The sequence below is a fragment of the Triticum dicoccoides genome, chromosome 7B, assembly GCF_002162155.2.
Source record: "Triticum dicoccoides isolate Atlit2015 ecotype Zavitan chromosome 7B, WEW_v2.0, whole genome shotgun sequence".
NCBI lineage: Eukaryota > Viridiplantae > Streptophyta > Magnoliopsida > Poales > Poaceae > Triticum > Triticum dicoccoides.
The window spans coordinates 462862712-462880586 of record NC_041393.1 but is presented as its reverse complement, the minus strand read 5'-3'; the positions used below and the strand labels follow the sequence as shown (position 1 = coordinate 462880586).

The 17875-nt window shown below is 46.1% G+C and overlaps 3 protein-coding genes across 4 annotated transcripts in view; all 3 read right to left on the bottom strand.

Annotated features, from left to right (window-relative positions):
- Window positions 1–6725: 6725 nt before the first annotated feature.
- Window positions 6726–7983, bottom strand: LOC119338129. The gene is made up of 2 exons (XM_037610428.1): window positions 7627–7983; window positions 6726–7086 (listed from the first exon to the last, which is right to left on the bottom strand). Exons 1-2 carry the CDS (start codon window positions 7844–7846, stop codon window positions 6932–6934), a joined length of 375 nt encoding a protein of 124 aa, XP_037466325.1. The 5' UTR covers window positions 7847–7983; the 3' UTR covers window positions 6726–6931.
- A 385-nt stretch (window positions 7984–8368) lies between these two features.
- Window positions 8369–12601, bottom strand: LOC119338128 (N-(5'-phosphoribosyl)anthranilate isomerase 1, chloroplastic-like). 2 transcript variants are annotated; one of them, XM_037610426.1, is made up of 5 exons: window positions 12398–12601; window positions 12192–12254; window positions 9549–9895; window positions 9295–9455; window positions 8369–8814 (listed from the first exon to the last, which is right to left on the bottom strand). In XM_037610426.1, exons 2-5 carry the CDS (start codon window positions 12247–12249, stop codon window positions 8586–8588), a joined length of 795 nt encoding a protein of 264 aa, XP_037466323.1. In that variant the 5' UTR covers window positions 12250–12254; window positions 12398–12601; the 3' UTR covers window positions 8369–8585. The 2 variants fall into 2 exon arrangements, with proteins under 2 accessions (XP_037466323.1, XP_037466324.1); XM_037610427.1 differs by having other exon boundaries at window positions 12192–12251.
- Window positions 12602–14798: 2197 nt separating this feature from the next.
- LOC119336147 (reticulon-like protein B2) overlaps window positions 14799–17875 on the bottom strand; it is a 4217-nt gene continuing 1140 nt past the window's right edge. Inside the window, exons 2-5 of the mRNA XM_037608159.1 lie at window positions 15729–15909; window positions 15507–15648; window positions 15344–15413; window positions 14799–15272 (exon numbers count right to left, since the gene is read on the bottom strand). Coding sequence (XP_037464056.1) covers window positions 15106–15272; window positions 15344–15413; window positions 15507–15648; window positions 15729–15909 — 560 coding nt within the window. The 3' untranslated portion in view covers window positions 14799–15105. The remainder of the gene's footprint in view (window positions 15273–15343; window positions 15414–15506; window positions 15649–15728; window positions 15910–17875) is intronic.

Genomic DNA, 17875 nt, shown 5'->3' with positions numbered 1-17875 from the left:
TAGGCATTGGAGACAACTGCATTCACTTCAAATAGGGCACCACGTAATTCCGTTGAGATGACACCGTATGAACTATGGTTTAGAGAAACCTAAGTTGTCGTTTCTTAAAAGTTTGTGGGCTGCGTTGCTTATGTGGCAAAGTTTTAGATTGACAAGCTCGAACCCAAAGCGGATAAATGCATCTTCATAGAACACCCAAAACAGTTGGGTATACCTCCTATTTCAGATCCGGAAGCAAAAGTGATTGTTTCTAGAAACGGGTCCTTTCTCGAGGAAAAGTTTCTCCCGAAAGAATTGAGTGGGAGGATGGTGGAGACTTGATGAGGTTATTGAACCGTCACTTCAACCAGTGTGTAGCAGGGCACAGGAAGTTGTTCCTATGGCACCTACACCAATTGAAGTGGAAGCTGATGATAGTGATCATGAAACTTTGGATCAAGTCACTACCAAACCTCATAGGTCGACAAGGACACGTACTACTTCAGAGTGGTACGGAAATCCTGTCTTGGAGGTCATGTTGCTAGACAACAATGAACCTACGAGCTATGGAGAAGTGATGGTGGGCCCGGATTCTGACGAATGGCTCGAGGCCATAAAATCCGTGAGAGGATCCATGTATGAAAACAAAGTGTAGACTTTGGAAGAACTACTTAATGGTCATAAGGCTGTTGGGTACAGATGGATTTTAAAAGGAAGACGGACAATGATGCTAAGTGTCACCATTAAGAAAGCTCGACTTGTCGCTAAGATGTTTTTCGACAAGTTTAAGGAGTTGACTACGATGAGACTTTCTCACTCGTAGCGATGCTAAGAGTCTGTTGGAATTATATTAGCAGTTATTGTATTATTTATGAAATCTTGCATATAGGATGTCAAAACATTGTTTCCTCGACGATTTTCTTGAGGAAAGGTTGTATGTGATACAACCAGAAGGTTTTGTCAATCCTAAAAGATGCTAACAAGTATGCAAAGCTCCAACAATCCTTCTAAGGACTGGAGTAAGCATCTCGGAGTTGGAATATATGCTTTGATGAGATGATCAAAGATTTTGGGTTTATACAAAGTTTATGATAAACTTGTATTTACAAAGAAGTGAGTGGGAGCACTATAGAATTTCTAATGAGTATATGTTGTTGACATATTGTTGATCGGAAATGATGTAGAATTTCTAGAAAGCATATAGGGTTGTTTGAAAGGTGTTTTTCAATGGAAAACCTGGATTTAGCTACTTGAACATTGAGCATCAAGATCTATAAGGATAGATCAAAAACGCTTAATAGTACTTTCACATGAACACATACCGTGACAAGATTTTGAAGGAGTTCAAAATAGATCGGCAAAGAAGGAGTTCTTGGCTGTGTTATAAGGTGTGAGTATTGAGTAAGACTCAAGACCTGACCACGACAAAAGAGAGAGAAAGGACGAAGGTCGTCCCCTATGCTTTAGACGTAGGCTCTACAGTATGCTGTGCTGTGAACCACACCTGAAGTGTGCCTTGCCATGAGTGAGTCAAGGGGTACAAGAGTGATCTAGGAATGGATCATAGGACAACGGTCAAAGTTATCCTTAGTAACTAGTGGACTAAGGAATTTTTCTCGATTATGGAGGTGGTAAAAGAGTTCATCGTAAAGGGTTACATCGATGCAAACTTTGACACTAATCTGGATTACTCTGAGTAGTAAACCGGATTCATATAGTAGAGTAGTTATTTGGAATAGTTTCAAATAGCACGTGGTAGCTGCATCTATGACGTAGAGATTTGTAAAGCACGCACGGATCTGAAAGGTTCAGACCCGTTGACTAATAACCTCTCTCACAAGCAAGATATGATCAAACCCCATGGGTGTTGGAACCATTACAATCACATAGTGATGTGAACTAGATTATTGACCCTAGTGCAAGTGGGAGACTGTTGGAAATATGCCCTAGAGGCAATAATAAAATGGTTATTATTATATTTCCTTGTTCATGATAATTGTCTATTGTTCATGCTATAATTGTATTAACTGGAAACCGTAATACATGTGTGAATACATAGACCATAACATGTCCCTAGTGAGCCTCTAGTTGACTAGCTCGTTGATCAATAGATGGTTATGGTTTCCTGACCATGGACATTGGATGTCATTGATAACGGGATCACATCATTAGGAGAATGATGTGATGGACAAGACCCAATCCTAAACATAACACAAGATCGTGTAGTTCGTTTGCTAAGAGATTTTCTAATGTCAAGTATCATTTCCTTAGACCATGAGATTGTGCAACTCCCGGATACCGTAGGAATGCTTTGGGTGTAACATACGTCACAACGTAACTGGGTGGCTATAAAGGTGCACTACAGGTAGCTCCAAAAGTATTTGTTGAGTTGGCACAAATCGAGACTGGGATTTGTCACTCCGTATGGTGGAGAGCTATCTCTGGGCCCACTCGGTAATGCATCATCATAATGAGCTCAGTGTGACTAAGGAGTTAGTCACGGGATCATGCGTTACGGAACGAGTAAAGAGACTTGCCGTTAACGAGATTGAACAAGGTATAGGGATACTGACAATCGAATCTCGGGCAAGTAACATACCGATGGACAAAGGGAATTGTATACGGGGTTGATTGAATCCTCGACATCGTGGTTCATCTGATGAGATCATCGTGGAACATGTGGGAGCCAACATGGGTATCCAGATCCCACTGTTGGTTATTGGCCAGAGAGATGTCTCGGTCATGTTTGCATGGTTCCCGAACCCGTAGGGTCTACACACTTAAGGTTCGGTGATGCTAGAGTTGTTATGGGAAATAGTATGTGGTTACCGAAGGTTGTTCGGAGTCCCGGATGAGATCCCTGACGTGACGAGGAACTCCGGAATGTTCCGGAGGTGAAGATCGATATATTGGACGAAGGGTATTGGAGTCCGGAATTATTCCGGGGGTACTGGGTGACGACCAGCGTGTCCGAAAGGGGTTTCGGAGGCCCCGGCAAGCGTTGGGGGCATTATGGGCCAAGGGGAGGGGGCACATCAGCCCCTAAGGGGCTGAGCGCCCCTCCCACCCCATCTCACGTAACCTGGAAAGGTGGGGGCGCCTCCCCTAGGGCAGCCACCCCTCCCTGCTTGGGAGGCAAGTTTCCTAGGGGTGGGGGTGCCCAAACCCATCTAGGGTTTCCCCTGTGGCCGCCGCCCCTCCCCTAGGGAAACACTAGGGCGTCTCCTCCTCCCCCCTTCCCCCTATATATAGTGAGGGAGAGAGAGGGCAGCCGCACCCCTTCCCTGGCGCAGCCCCTCCCTCCTCCAACACATCCTCCTCCTCTGTAGTGCTTGGCGAAGCCGTGCAGGAAAACCATAAGCTCCACCACCATGCAGTCATGCTGCCGGAGCTCTCCCTCAACTTCTCCTCTCCCCTTGCTGGATCAAGAAGGAGGAGACGTCCCCGGGCTGTACGTGTGTTGAACGCGGAGGCGCCGTCCGTTCGGCGCTAGATCGGATCTTCCTCGATTTGAATCGCTGCGAGTACGACTCCATCAACCATGTTCTTGTAACGCTTCCGCTTAGCGATTTTCAAGGGTATGAAGATGCACTCCCTCTCTCTCTCGTTGCCAGCATCTCCTAGATTGATCTTAGTGACACGTAGGAATTTTTTTGAATTATTGCTACGTTCCCCAACACAGATATGGGTATATCTACTTAATGAAACACAAGTCTGAAACATTTGAAAAGTTCAAAGAATTTCAGAGTGAAGTGGAGAATCATCGTAACAGGAAAATATAGTTTCTACGATCGGACCGCAGAGGTGAATATTTGGGTTACGAGATTAGCCTTCATTTAAAACAATGTGGAATAGTTTCACAACTCACGCCACCTGGAACACCAGAGCGTAATGGTGTGTCCGAACGTCGTAACCTTAATTTATTAGATATGGTGCGATCTATGATGTCTCTTATCAATTTACCACTATCATTTTGGGGTATGCATTAGAGACAGCTGTATTCACGTTAAATAGGGCAGCTGGTGGGCTTGTTAGGAGAATTCTAAGTATGATCAGGGAGTTTGGAGCTTGTTCTATTTCCAAAGTTCATAGGGAGAGCAATGTGGTCGTGCATGAGCTTGATGCCTATGCTAGAGTGAATGGGGATTTCTTTCTGTTAGCTGCCACAAGTTTTGAAGCATGTAATTGCTTGGTTTATTGATATGGATGAAGCTCTCCCTTATCCTAAAGAAAGGAGGTTCTTTTTTAAGAAGACGCAAAGCGCCAGGGTTATATACCACATGTATCGATAAGTAACTCAATCTCCTCTATGGGCGCAAGGAAGGGGGCTGGCCCAGTACTACTGCCTCTGGCTCGAGTTTTTCTCCTCTAAGTTTTCTTATCGGGTTTCACTATTCGCTTCGGTCTTCTTTGGGGGTTTTCTCCTTTCTCCTTTTTCCTTTCCCAATTTCCATTTTTGTTTTTTTTTGGTTTCCTTAGTTTTCTCCCTTCGGTTTTCACCTGTAGTTGGTTTTCGTCCGTGGTCTTTTCGAATACATGTCTACTTTTCATACACATTGTACATTGTTTATACATGAGAAACATGTTCTATACATTTTTAACATTTTTCAAATATATGATTAACTTTTTTCAAATATATGTTTTAATGACTACTTTTTTCATACACATTTTTTCGTATACATCTAAAAGATTTTGCAAATACATGATTACCATTTTTTTCAAATACATGTTTTTCAACATTTTTGGTATACATGCTAACCATTTTTCAAATACTCGTTCAAATATTTTTTTAGAGGAAGCATTTTCTTAAACTATGCGGATCTTTTAAAAAAATATACATAACATTTTTGTAAATGTCACAATGTTTTTGAAAGGTGTGAACATTTTTTTCCAAACGCATCGTACATTTTTTTGGATGGTATGAAACATTTTTTTCACAAACAGTTTTCTGAATTTTCACAAACAGTTTTTTGAATGCTATCAACGTTTTTTTATAAGTACGCTAAAAATGCTTTTAAATCGTGTTAAAAAAATTGAACTAGGTGGTTTTTGAAAAGAAATTAAGTAATTTTAAGTATTAGAATATATGTATTTATATTTTTTGTTCCAAAATACGAATAAATAAATAAATAATGAACAATGTGCTACTTGGGCCGACCCAATAATAGCGCCGGGAGGGCGCCCTTGAGGCGAGATCTCCTCTGGCCTTGCAACAGGAGATACGTAGCTTTTGCTAAAAAAAAACAAGCGATACATAGCTGCTCCCATAGAAACAGAGGCCCGAATCTTATTTGACGCCTTCTGCGCTAGTTGAGGTGTATTGGTACAGGGTGGATGAAGACGTGTGAATCGGCCGGCCCATCTATGCTTTGTAGCAGGAGAAGCTGGTCCGGTTTTGGGAAGCTTCCAAAAGCTTCCCAGCAGGTTTTGGGAAGCTTTAAAAAATTGGGGATTCAAGGGAACTTTTATTTTTTGGCCAGAACTGAAGTAGGGACGTTTCATATGAGGATGGTTGTTAATGATAGATTTTCTAAGGAATCTTAGAATCTAGTCAATGTATATGGTGCAACCAGTCAAGAAGCAGGCAGTAAGCTAAAGACCTGGTTCAACTAGAACAGTAGGGTTTCCGCAAAAAAAAAAAAAAACAGTAGGGAAAGCAGGAGAGGCCGCACTCTGTAGCTTTGGTCGTCGCACTCTAATCCGCTGAATGTAAACAATGAAATTAGACAAGCTCAAAATGCAAATAAAAGACGAGCGTTTTTTTTTACTTGAGGCGGCAGAGACTTGGAGATCCCTACTGTTAGAGATTAAGGAGAAAATAAGAAAACAAGTGTTGGGTAGGCTTGAACTGAATTTTAAGTCCTTAGTAAAGTTGATGCCATACAATGGACAAACAACTCTGGCACAAGGATAACAAGATAAGAGGACAACATGCCAGGATTGTTCAACTACACATGCACGGAGATAAGGTAATACAATTATCAAACATTTGTTCATGCCATAGCCGCAGAAACAAGATAGCGGTAGATAAGTCATAGTAGCAGTAGCAGGGTACAACAACTAAGGGAGGGACAAAGCTTGGAAACCTGATGAGAGCAACCGGTAGATTGAATGAACATGATCAAGGAGGCTAGTAAGTCCCAGTCATCATGAATATACTCTGTAATTGCTCCATGAATTCACATGATGCAAAATGATCAGTTCAGTTCAATATTTATACCTAGTTTTATTTTTGAAAGATGTAGCCATGGAATAACTAGGCACCATTCCTTATTCCAAGCAAACTGATCTTGACAGACAGTATTCATTCCACTGTTTTCACATAGCCTCTAGTACTACTGCTCGATCCCATTTGTCCCAATGGCATGGCATATTAGCATGTGAAAGCGGAAAGTGTTCTGCAGAGGTGCCGGCCTGATTTTTTATGCCACCGGTGGCTCCCATGCTCCTGTTATCATCCAACCTATTATGCAAACTGGGATTGTCGCTGCAGACAGTTAATACTGCTGTGCAAATATGTAACTGAAAACAATGCTTGAGATGACAGCCCGGGAGATACTTCAAGACAAACTTTAGTGCCACAATCGTGTCTTTAAGCACTAGGCGACAAAAGAACGCCTAGCCTAAATCATGGTAGGCATGCGCTAGGCAGCGGCAAAATGCACAATTAACGCCCCTGGTGCCTTTTTCCCTTGCTAACGAGTATATACCTAGATAACATTCAAATTTCAAATAAAGAAAGAATGTAAGGCAATATAAACAATGTAGAGACGGTATGTACATATGGAACATTCAGTTTCCAGATAATGTAAGAAAGCTAAAGAAGAAGAAATCATGTTGGCAGATGCTGCCACTCAGACACAAGGAAAAAAACACAATCAGTGGACCACTATTCATGTGGGAAAAAAAGTAGAATCACAAGAGCACAATTGACAGATAACGATCCAGGTGTTTAGTCATCGTATGAAGAGTGAGGAGCAGCAGTACAACCAACATCAAATGGATCCTCTGACCCACAACAATGCCAGTACTGGAGCACTTTGCCTGCACCCGGAGTATCCATAGTCCCACCAGAATGGACACTTTCAAATTTTCTCTTTGTTTCCCCTGGAGTGGCAGAAATGAACCATTTAGTTCTATGTAGGTCTCGAGGACAAAACAACTCAATTAGTATGCCTCTCCAATCGAAATGGTAAAAGGGTGCTCATGACGACTTTGGCCATAATCACAATCCACAAGTCATAAAGTTTTCTAAGCAAAATGCTAGTATCTCAAGACGATAGAAGGCCAGCTAAAGCTACAAGAATCAAACAAAACAAGATCGAAATTGTGTGCAAAATGAGGCCCAACTTAACCATTATGCAAAGTTCTAATAAAAGAACAATTACTACCTCTGTAAACTTATATAAGACCTTTTAGATCACTAAGAGTACTAGATAAATTTGAAAACTGCTCGCGGAAGATCTCACATTTAGTCCGGATCATACGACGGCTAGTGGTTACTCGCGAATCATGGTTTCGAACTCACTGGGCAGTACAATTCATTTACAAAGACAGGGCTATTTGGTACTAGATGAATCCTCACCAACTACTGTGTCTGAACTCTGAAGATAAGCAGGTATAGCTATGAGAGAGACGATTTCTCACCTCCAAAGTGGGCCGTGTGGTAGCGGCAGGATGAGGGGTGATTAGCCGCCGGGTCGTACTGCTTCTTGCAATTCTTGCAGGTGCGGAGCACGGGGCCGCCCACGCCTCCTACGGCGACCGACACCGATGGCCGGAAGTGGCGGCGGGGGTTGATCCTGGAGGTGGGGAAGGGCCGGCTGGGCGCACGAAGCAGCGGCACACGCGCGAGTGGCGCGGCCATGGGCGGCGCCGTCGCGGCCACCCAACTGCCTGCGGGGTGGGCTCTGAGGAGGGACGGTGGAGGCGGAGATAGAGGAGAGACCTGGACGACAGTGAAGGCCTGCACGCCGACTGAATTTGTTTTTCTGTTTTAGCAATCGTGAAATCTAATCCGCGCGCGCACACTGCCGCGTCTTATCGGGTGCTCACATGGCATCACAGGTTTTGCTCACGCTTCTATCTAATGATGAGGTGCTCTAATCATCCACGGTAGATCGTTTTTGCGTTAAACCTAACGCCCAAACTCTAACATGCCAATCTTAATAAGGTCTTAACAATGACAGATTTGAGGGTGATCATCGTGCCCTCTGCTGATGCCCACAAGGCCACAACAGCCCCACTCTGCCTCTACTATCAGTGGCAAGGAGGCACGATGAACCCATCGTTACCCCTTCTCCCTCAACGTTCCGTCCAGGCAGCCCCTCAGGTGGTGCCTGGGATCAGCCGACAATGTTGCTGCAGTCAAGAAGAACGCACGGCGACGAACAGGAGAAGAATTGCATAGTTACATTTAGACCATCTTACTCTCTTAACAGGTAAAATGGCAGAAACTGGTCTAATGCTACCATTAGACAAGCATAGTTGGAACTCAGCTTCAAAGTTGTTTATTTACTGCTATCATTCAGGACAGCTTATTTGCGAATGTCTTCACAAACTGAAGCAAGAAGCTATAATAAGCCTGGGGAGTCTAAATAGAGACCTCATCGGGAACTTAAGGACTGTACGCTTCTCATGAAGGATGATATTCTCTTCGGGTCCTTGCTTATACCGTCAGGAGAGCATATTCCGCTGCTAACATCCACACCATTTGGTTTTAGAGCGGTAGCGGCTTGACAAACATTGTCTGCATGAAGTCCTCCTGCTAACAGCCAGCCGTTCTTGCTTTTCACTGATGGCATTCGGAAATTCTCCCAGTTGAATCCTTTGCCACTGCAAGCAAATACGGAACGATTTAATCAGACCTATAGATTCCACATCAGTATATGCTTCTGGTTCCAGGCAATAAAAATTTACATAGCGGTAACTATTCATTCCAAAAGTGTGAATGAAAAAATGTTTTTTGAGAGTATCGAGGAAGCATACGCATGAGTGTGCATCCAACACACGCATTAGTAATTTTTGCAGAGGCGCGAGGACCTTACTTGCCACGGGTCACACACTTTGCCATTGAACACACAACGGTGTGAACTCTGTTTAAAGATGTCACACAATGTTTATCCTATAAACCAAATCCCCGCTACTTGAACTACTAAAACACAAGAGAAATGATTGTAAAAGAAAATATTGCTATTGTTTGGTGAGTAACTGGCATGTTAGATAAGAGCTTCACTAGTCTCCATTGTTAACTAGTACAACAACAAGCATCAAGATATTAGAGAGTACAACAACCCAATGAGCAACATTATGTACCTTCCACCCTCTGCACTGTCCACCAAAAACCAGTCAACGTCATATTCTTCACTAGGAGGAGAATTGATAAGTTTTCCATCCGCGTCAGCATTAAGAACATATACAATCCGGTTGTTCTTGGCAAGAGCAGGAACTAGTGCTCGAGAACTATCTCCATGAAGCTGTGTCAAAGCAACTGATCAGTAAAGACTAGCACAACAAGTCACCATCGTTCTACCAAGTAGTAGAGAGTAGCAGCAGCAGGGAAAATGTACCTGGATAAGTTCAAGGTCGCATGAATCGGACACTCTTAAGATGGTCTCTTCATCATCATCGACAAACACACCAACAGCTTCAGCCCCATATGACTTTGCTACTCTGGATATTTCCTTCGCTTCTGACAGTTGGACAGATCGTTTGGACTTAGGCCAAAGAATCATCCCGATAAGTTTAGCTCCAGCCTTTGCGGCGAATTCTGCATCTCTGGCAGATGTGATGCCGCACATTTTGACTATGGGCTCGTTTCTCTCCGCATCCTCCGCACTGGACGTCAATGAAATGGAAGCACTAGCTTGTTTGTTGGACGAATATTGCACTTTAACCAGTGGCAACCTTGGACGCCCTAATAACAAAATGAATGTGAGAATTGGGCGGCGCCGATAATCATGGTGGCGCTGCTGGAAGTTCCAATTTCTAATGCTACAACTAAACCTGGGACTGGTTTGGACTCAAACTGAAGTTTCAGTTCGGTTTTCCCATCAGTTTGCTTTGGGTTGGATTAAATGGGCTGAGCACCTGTGGTAATTTGGTCTAGTGTGGGCTGTAGCAATTATAGTAGATTGGCTTGGTTTGGTCTGGACAGAGACCGAACGGTCATAGCCTGTTTCAATCCATAGACAAAAACTGGATCAAGCGACCAATTCGACTCTACATCTGTACGAGACCAGCGATTCCATCCGCCCCAGGTTAGGTGCCGTTGTCACCAGCTGTACCCTGTCCTTCCTCCTACACTCTCCCTACTCTTTGGTCCTCCTGGCTGCGTCGACGGCGGGGGCGTCTGGATGACGCCAAGCTTTTGTTGCAGGTGGGTGGGCCCTCTCTCTCACCCACGACCTCTCGCCTCTGTAGGTAGACATGCTACCCGTCACAAATGCCCTGACAGGTCGTCGGTCACTGACTGGTCAAAAAAAAAACGACCTACCGGACCTCTCAAATTGCGGACAAAAGCCTGGGCCGACCGGCGCCCCTCATATCTAGCCCAAATATAGGGCAGATATGGGGCGGCCCTGGAACGCCCGCGTGCGTCTGCCTGGCTGGCCCGACCCACCACCGACCCCACAACTGTCTCACAAAAACCCCAATTCTGGCGCCTCACTTCGAACCCCAAACTCACTCTCTCTTGCTTCGTCCTCTCCTCTCCCTCTCTAATTCCGTTCTCATCAACTCCGATGTCCAGCTCCTACAGCGACCCCAGCTCCGAGCTCGACTGCGAGGAGGAGATGGCCCTCCGCATTGCGTTGGAGCGGTCCAAGGTGGACACATACGGCAGCTCCGGATCTGGAGCGTCGTCGCAGCTCCCACGCCAACGCAACGCGGACACCGGAGTTGGACCCTCCTGGCCCATATGCAACGAAGCCAGGACACGTAGTCCGCACCGCCCTCGCACCGTCTCCTTCCCCCGCCGGCCACTCCACGCGGGCGGCGGTGGGTGCTAGTGCCCGCGCTGTCGGCCCGCACGCGCATTCCGGAACCGGAGGTTCGCGCAGCGTGCATGGGAGAGGGACAATGCGGAGAAGTCCGTGCACCGCCGCCGCGGGATGCAGGCAGAGCCCGACGAGGACGCGCGGCTCCTCCGATGGGTCTACCGTCGGTCCCTCACGACGGCGAGACGGACGCTCGCCGCCTCCGGCGGAACAACGCCAAGGCGCTCCGGCTTGCTATTGAGCAGTCGGAGTGCGAGGCAAAGGATGCAGCGGCAGAGAAGGCTCGGGTCGCCAAGTTGAAGCGGGAGAAGGACACGGCGGTCCGTCGGATGACAGGGCTCATCGTCCTCTCCGACTCCGACGACAACGACGGCGACCGCGACAGCTTCACCTCCTCCTTGGACAACCAAGACCCACCACCAGCCGCGGACGCCTATATATGCACCGGCGACCGAAAGGGCAAAGGCTCGGTGAGGAAGTGGTGAAGCTCCACCGTCTCCGTCTTTAATTTCAAGTTTTTAGTAATCCAGTTTAAACTTGTCCGTCATTTATATGAATTATGTGAACTTTGGCGATCTTTTGGAGAACCGTTGGTGATCTTTTGGTGATTGGAATGTGCATTTCTATGTCCGATTCTATGTGTGTTTGATGATCTACGTTGTTTAGTTCCACGTTGCATGCTTAGTAAGGATATAGGGACCGAATATGAGATGCACGGATATGGACGATAGGATTTGAGAAGTGTGCGGTCAGTGTCCGCGGACGCGCCGGACGCGGCCGTGTGCGTTTGAGGGCCCAGATTTGCAGGTTGCGGCTGTAGATGCTCTTAGCTTGGTCTGGATTGCCCATATCACTTTAGAAATTATTATCCCTGATTGGGCTTGGTCGTTGACTGCTTATGCCCTTTTCACGTTAAGGGCTTTGTCCATAGTTCGAGTTTGTGGTTTCAATCCAAAAATCAGAAACAATCTGGATGTGGTTGGGTTGAAAAAACATACAATTTGGTTTGGTCTGGGTTCTAGCTTATTTGGTTTGGATCGGTTTGGTTTGAATCCTGGGCGTATAGTGCTATGGGCTGGACTAGCTTTGGTTTGGATGTGAAACTATTCCCAGGCTTAGCTACAACCAACAAGTGCTAAAGTTGCAGTAATCCAAAAGCACCCACAAGGCACAATGAATGAGTTGACGAACAGCGAAGGGCCAGAAAAGGCTCACATTTGCTTGCAGGCGTAGCGACCCGCAGCGGCTGCTTGGTTGAGAACGCCGTCGCCATCGCTGCTGCGCAGCACAATCAAAGGAAAGTGAAAGGTTTTGGGTCAGACAAACGGCGTACAGCGGGCAGAAGCATTCCAACGAACAGGTGGCGTGCAGCCTGGATGACCAGAGGTTTCTATCAGAAACAAGGGAACGAACGAACGGACCTGGGGAGGGGGAGGGGCAGGGGCCGCGGGCGAGCAGGAGCGCACGAGCACCTGCCTGGGCAAGCTGCAATGGCGGTGCGAACGGCTCTGGTCTGCGGTCTCTCCACGGCGTGGACGGGCGACAAGGCGGGGAAAAGAGGATGAGGAAGGAAGGAACAACAGAGCGGCCGCGTGCAGCCGCCGCCCACCTACCGCTCACTTGGTTGAAAACTTGAAATTGTCCAACGATCAATATACACTTGAGTAGTACAGTACAATCTATCTACTACATCACGTGGCTGAACTTGTCTCTGTTCCAAAAACATGTACAGCAGCCGTGACAGATGAAACATAACTTGTCTTAACAAACACGTACAGTTATCCAGTGTGGGCTAGCCTATTTCTAGCCAACATTTCCAGTGAGTAATTAAACCAGCATGCATAAAAACAATCCGTAAAATAAAGCATGCATAAAAACAATGCATAGCTATTTGTAAGTTGCCTAAAAAACGAATTTGTGTTGACCAATTTTAGGCGAAGCGGCGAGACCTAGACGGATGCGCCGCGGCGACATCGGTGAAGCCAAACGGGGAGTGACCCAGAGTGGAAGACGACGCGCAACAGATCGGCGGTGGCGGCGAGAAGAGCGAGGTGTGTGCGAGAGCGCAGCCGCGGATGGCGACAGCAGGTGGCCGGCGCCGGTGGGACGAAAGAAAAGAGGTCAGAATGTAGAAACAAGAAAGCACATCAGCCTCAGATTTTAAATCGGACGGCTCACAAATCGATTTATTAGCAGACAACTTCCATATACTTGGTCCTCAAAAACAAACAACGTTGGCGTCTGTTGTCCGTGTTCTCTCTTTCTTTTTTTAAACGTGGTCTTCAGGGTCCGATTTATTAAAAAAAGGTCGAAGAAAATTGCCCAATTAATTAACAAAAAACGAGCAAAAATCGTCACAACATGCTCGTAAAAATAAGGCATACAGGATGACCTGGCAACCCACACAAGAACGTACACATGCCGTCGAGGAGAAGAGCGTCGTCGAGATTGCAATCCGGTGTCATTGTCATCACAACTCCATGAGGGCGACTCTGACTCCACCATCGACGACCACCAATGTAGCCTCTATCACAGACAAGCACATAGGCATGCGCCAGCCAATGCCAAACAGTCCACCGCACACGCCGGCGACCAGGCGGCTCCGACTCTATCGACGAGCATTGCAGGAGAAAAAGCATAGAGCCATCGTCATCGCAAGGCTCCCCCTCGGCAGCTCCGACTTCAAAAGACAAGCGAGACACAACGGCCCCTCAAACACGCGGGATGAGACCGACTACCACGCGTCGGCGACCAAGCGACTCCGACGACTCCGACTATTGACGAGCATTGCAGGAGAAAAAGCACTGGGCCATCGTCATCGCAAGGCTCCTCCTCAGCAGCTCCGACTTCAAAAGACAAGCGAGACACAACGACCCCTCAAACACGCGGGATGAGACCGACTACCAGAACACAGCTGCAAACCCGACTCCGCTCGAAGCCTCCATCATTGCCACACAAGAAGCCGTGCAAAGCATCCACATCGTCAGACGAGCACCTGCCGATAGCAATATCGTGAGTGTCCAGCACATGGAGCGCGCAAACGGGATACAAAGATCTTCAAGACGATGCCCCAAAAAGGGTAACGACGATGCAAGACGTTGTTGCCCGACCAAGTCGGGTCTTAGACTTTCACCCGAAGAACTAGATTCGAGGATGTGGCCGGTAAGAGCCCAACAAGCTTTTGTCTGGAGCACCATCCAACACCACAACCCCACGCACTGCACTTCCCGTAGCCCGCACACCTTTCACGAAGCCATCACGTCATGACCAAGCAGAAGCCACCACAAATCTTGGCGCGGACCAGAACCAGCGAGCCGAACCGGCCGGATGTGGCAGCTTTCCCGAGTCGAACCATCCACGAAGAACCGCAGCCAACGCGACGCAAACCACCAGACCACAACCACCAAGCGATGAGCACGGGCTGCCACCGACGCAACAACCACCAGGACCAGACAAAGCGGCCCGCCAAACAGCTGCACGAGCCGCCGTCCCGCTGGAGAAGGTCGCCGGCGAGGTAGTCGGGGTGCTCCAGCCGCCGGCGCCGGAGTCGCGAGGTGCCGCCCACGCGGCCACCGCAACGGTCACCACCACAGAGAGAACCCGGGCCGCCACCCCGGCGCCCATCCTGACCTAGCGCGCAGTCCAGGGCCGGTCCCTTTGACGCATCCGCGCGAGAGAGGCCCGCCAACATCACCAACAAAAACATCTTAAGAAAACGTCAAGAACCTTTCGGGGGGCCATACCAAGGAGACCACCGAATCTTGTTGCCTTTCGGGTCAGACTCGTTTCATCCAGTTTGCACAAACAATCACAGCAAGGTAGTGAATTAATAGTCCAGTAGTATTCAGCAGGTTATTTTCTTTCAAGAACATCCATTCAGGTTTTCACTAAGAACATCCACACGAGAACACATCTGCCGCACGTACACACAAGTAACAGGACAGGTATCTACAAGCGACTGCGATAGTAGAAAGGTAGCAGTTCGAAGTTTTCAGAGTTGCATATACAAATAGCTAATACAATGCTGAGCAGAAGGCAAGACCGTAAGACGAGTGACGTCTCGTCGCATTACGCATATGATCACGGAACCACAAGCGACCCAGCATGCACTCACGAGACACCCAGCATTCTAGGTCTTCTTGGTTTTCGCCGGTCCTCGGGGTATCTTGCTCAGAACCTTCTGGTCCAGCACCTCGTAGTGCTTGCACGCCTCGGTATGGGCCTTTCCGGCGAAGTGATCCACCTTGTCCTGGTACTTGTCGTACAAGATCGGCACCGTGTGGATCATCAGGACAGCTGTTTGGATCTCAACTTTATCAGCTCCATAGCTTATAACATGCAGGGTACATAAATAGAAAATACATTACCAATATATATCAAGGTGAGGAAATCACAGCAGCTTCCAACTTCTGACAGAACCCAGAGACCAGCAATCACCTGGAAACGCAAGAGTTACTATTAGGTATCCTCAAGCAAAAAAGCTGAACGCTTCAAAACCATTGTGTGTAGTTTTGATGGCAGAAAACGTACACCAAGGAATTTCTTCAGATCATGCCCCATTGCAATCTCGCGCAACAAGTGAAGTGATCTGTTGACATCGCTGCGTAGTGCCCGTGATACATTCACAGCGAGGTCTTCAGGTATCTCGACTACAGGAATATCTGGCGGACTCCTGGAAAAGTAACACTCGATGAAACACGGAAGCAGTGCCAACCAGAACATATGTGGAAGATCACAATATATATCACTTACTTCTTGATGAAGGTCATAGCTTTGGACCACACGAACAAGATGGCCAGGACACCAATCATCACATGGGATAGCAGAGTTAAGAGATGGTAATCAAGCACTTCAAATAAAACCCATATGACAGTTGTGCCACCGATCACTACAGCAGTTGTTTTCTTGTCCTTCCATAACAGTACATCAGCAGCTGCACAGGAGTGTAACAAAACAAACAAAGCAATCAGAATCGTCATAGTGCAGCCATGACTTCATAATTTTGTCATGATGGCATGTCCTTGTCATCAATGGAGCTATTCTATAGCAGAAGAAAAATACTTCACCCTTTCCATGTGCAGAGAGCATACCATTATTCTTGTGAACAACAAAACCTCTGGAGACCTAAGTTATCATTAATCAACAACTTCACTAATTTACAAGTTTGTTGGTCACCCCATATATCAATTTGTGATCACCAAACAGCGGAGTAATAAGAAAAAGGAAATGATCTATATGCCCGCAGATTTTGCATCTTGAATTCTGGGTTTCTCTACCATTTGATACTTAGTTTTAATATTTCGGAGGTAAATCCAGGACTCATGCGGTGTGGGGTCACTACTCATCCGGAAGTGTTAAATTTACGTTTCAATATACATGGTGTTTATGTTTTACGGGGGTTTCAGCATCCTTTTCAAAGAAAAGGAAAAGGAAAAAAATGTTTTCCGATGATGCACGATACTCTGCATATACCCCTACCCACAACTAGGAGAATGCAAATTCTGACTATTTTGACTCAGAATCAACAATTTAAACATCTTTTAGTAGGACCTTCATGTAAGATATCATGGACCACAGTCGACTTCTACCACATTTAAAGATATTTTCTCCCTCTTTTGCTACACTCGCTGCTTGACAATGATGCCCCCTTCCATCCTGCTGTTCACCACTCTATACATTAGCCCCATGTTCTACTTCCCTTCTCAACAAGGGTATGCCAAAACGAGGGTGACAAAATCCAAATGATATCAGCTGGTTTAGGAGACCGGCATAGGCCCCAATAGTTCAGTTTTCTCTTCGAGAACCATCTGTGCAAGCGCAAAAGAAGGGTTTTTATGTTCACAATTTATTTATTTTTTTGCGGGTGATGTACCCCTAGTCCACTAGGCTGAAGTCTCAATTATTTTGACTTGTGAACATTTTTTTTTTTGGTTTTTATGTTCACAATTTTAACTACTGGTGTATACTACTTGAAGCAATTAGAAGTGTGTATGTGCAGAAGCCACACATTGATTTAAAAGGAAGCGGTTTGGATAAACTGGCCATGGGACCACCAAGCCCAAAAAAGGAGAAGACCAACCACAGCCGGTTCTGGAACCCTGCATGAGCTATACTTCTGCCAGTATAAAAATGTGACTTCATGTATCTCTTCCACAACCCTGAGAGGTTGAAACTTCCCTAAACTAAATCCGTGGTGCCTAACCCAGACCTTTCCTAAACTTCCAGACAATGAACATTTTCTCCCTTCACCGACAACGAAGCTAGCATAGTAAGAGAAATAAGGATGCATCTCCAAGGATCAGCTATACTTCTGCTACTATCAAAGGCATACTAAGGATTGCTCTGTATAGCAACATATCACATAACATTGCTTATGTCAAGTTGCAAGCCATATTTTGTTTGGGAAGGAGGTTCTAGAAGATTAATAATTGAGACTTCAGCGTAGTGGACTAAGTAGGTTCACAAGTCCATGTCTTCACTTTTTCGAAAGATGTTTCACAAGTCAGATGTTTTTTCTTTCATGAAAAGATGGTTCAAACTTCACAGGTCCATTTGGATCTTGATAAAGTAGATTCAAGAGCACCAAAATTCAAGTGGGCTTCCCATTTACAATATAGTTAATGTTGCCACTTGCAAGAAGTCACCAAAAAGAATCATTACAACTTTTCCGGTTTTCCAGGGGTAACATATAATCCATAGAAAACTGGATAGAAAGATGCTGGTTCCAACAGATAGGCTCATCATCCCATTTCACAGTTACCATCACATAATATCTACTGGGTCAACGAGAAAACTTCAGATTGAATATATTCTTTAGGCTTTTGAATTACCAAGGAAGCACAAAAACGTCTTACATTTTGAGACGGAGATAGTAGGTAGTTCATTTTTTTTGGGGTGGG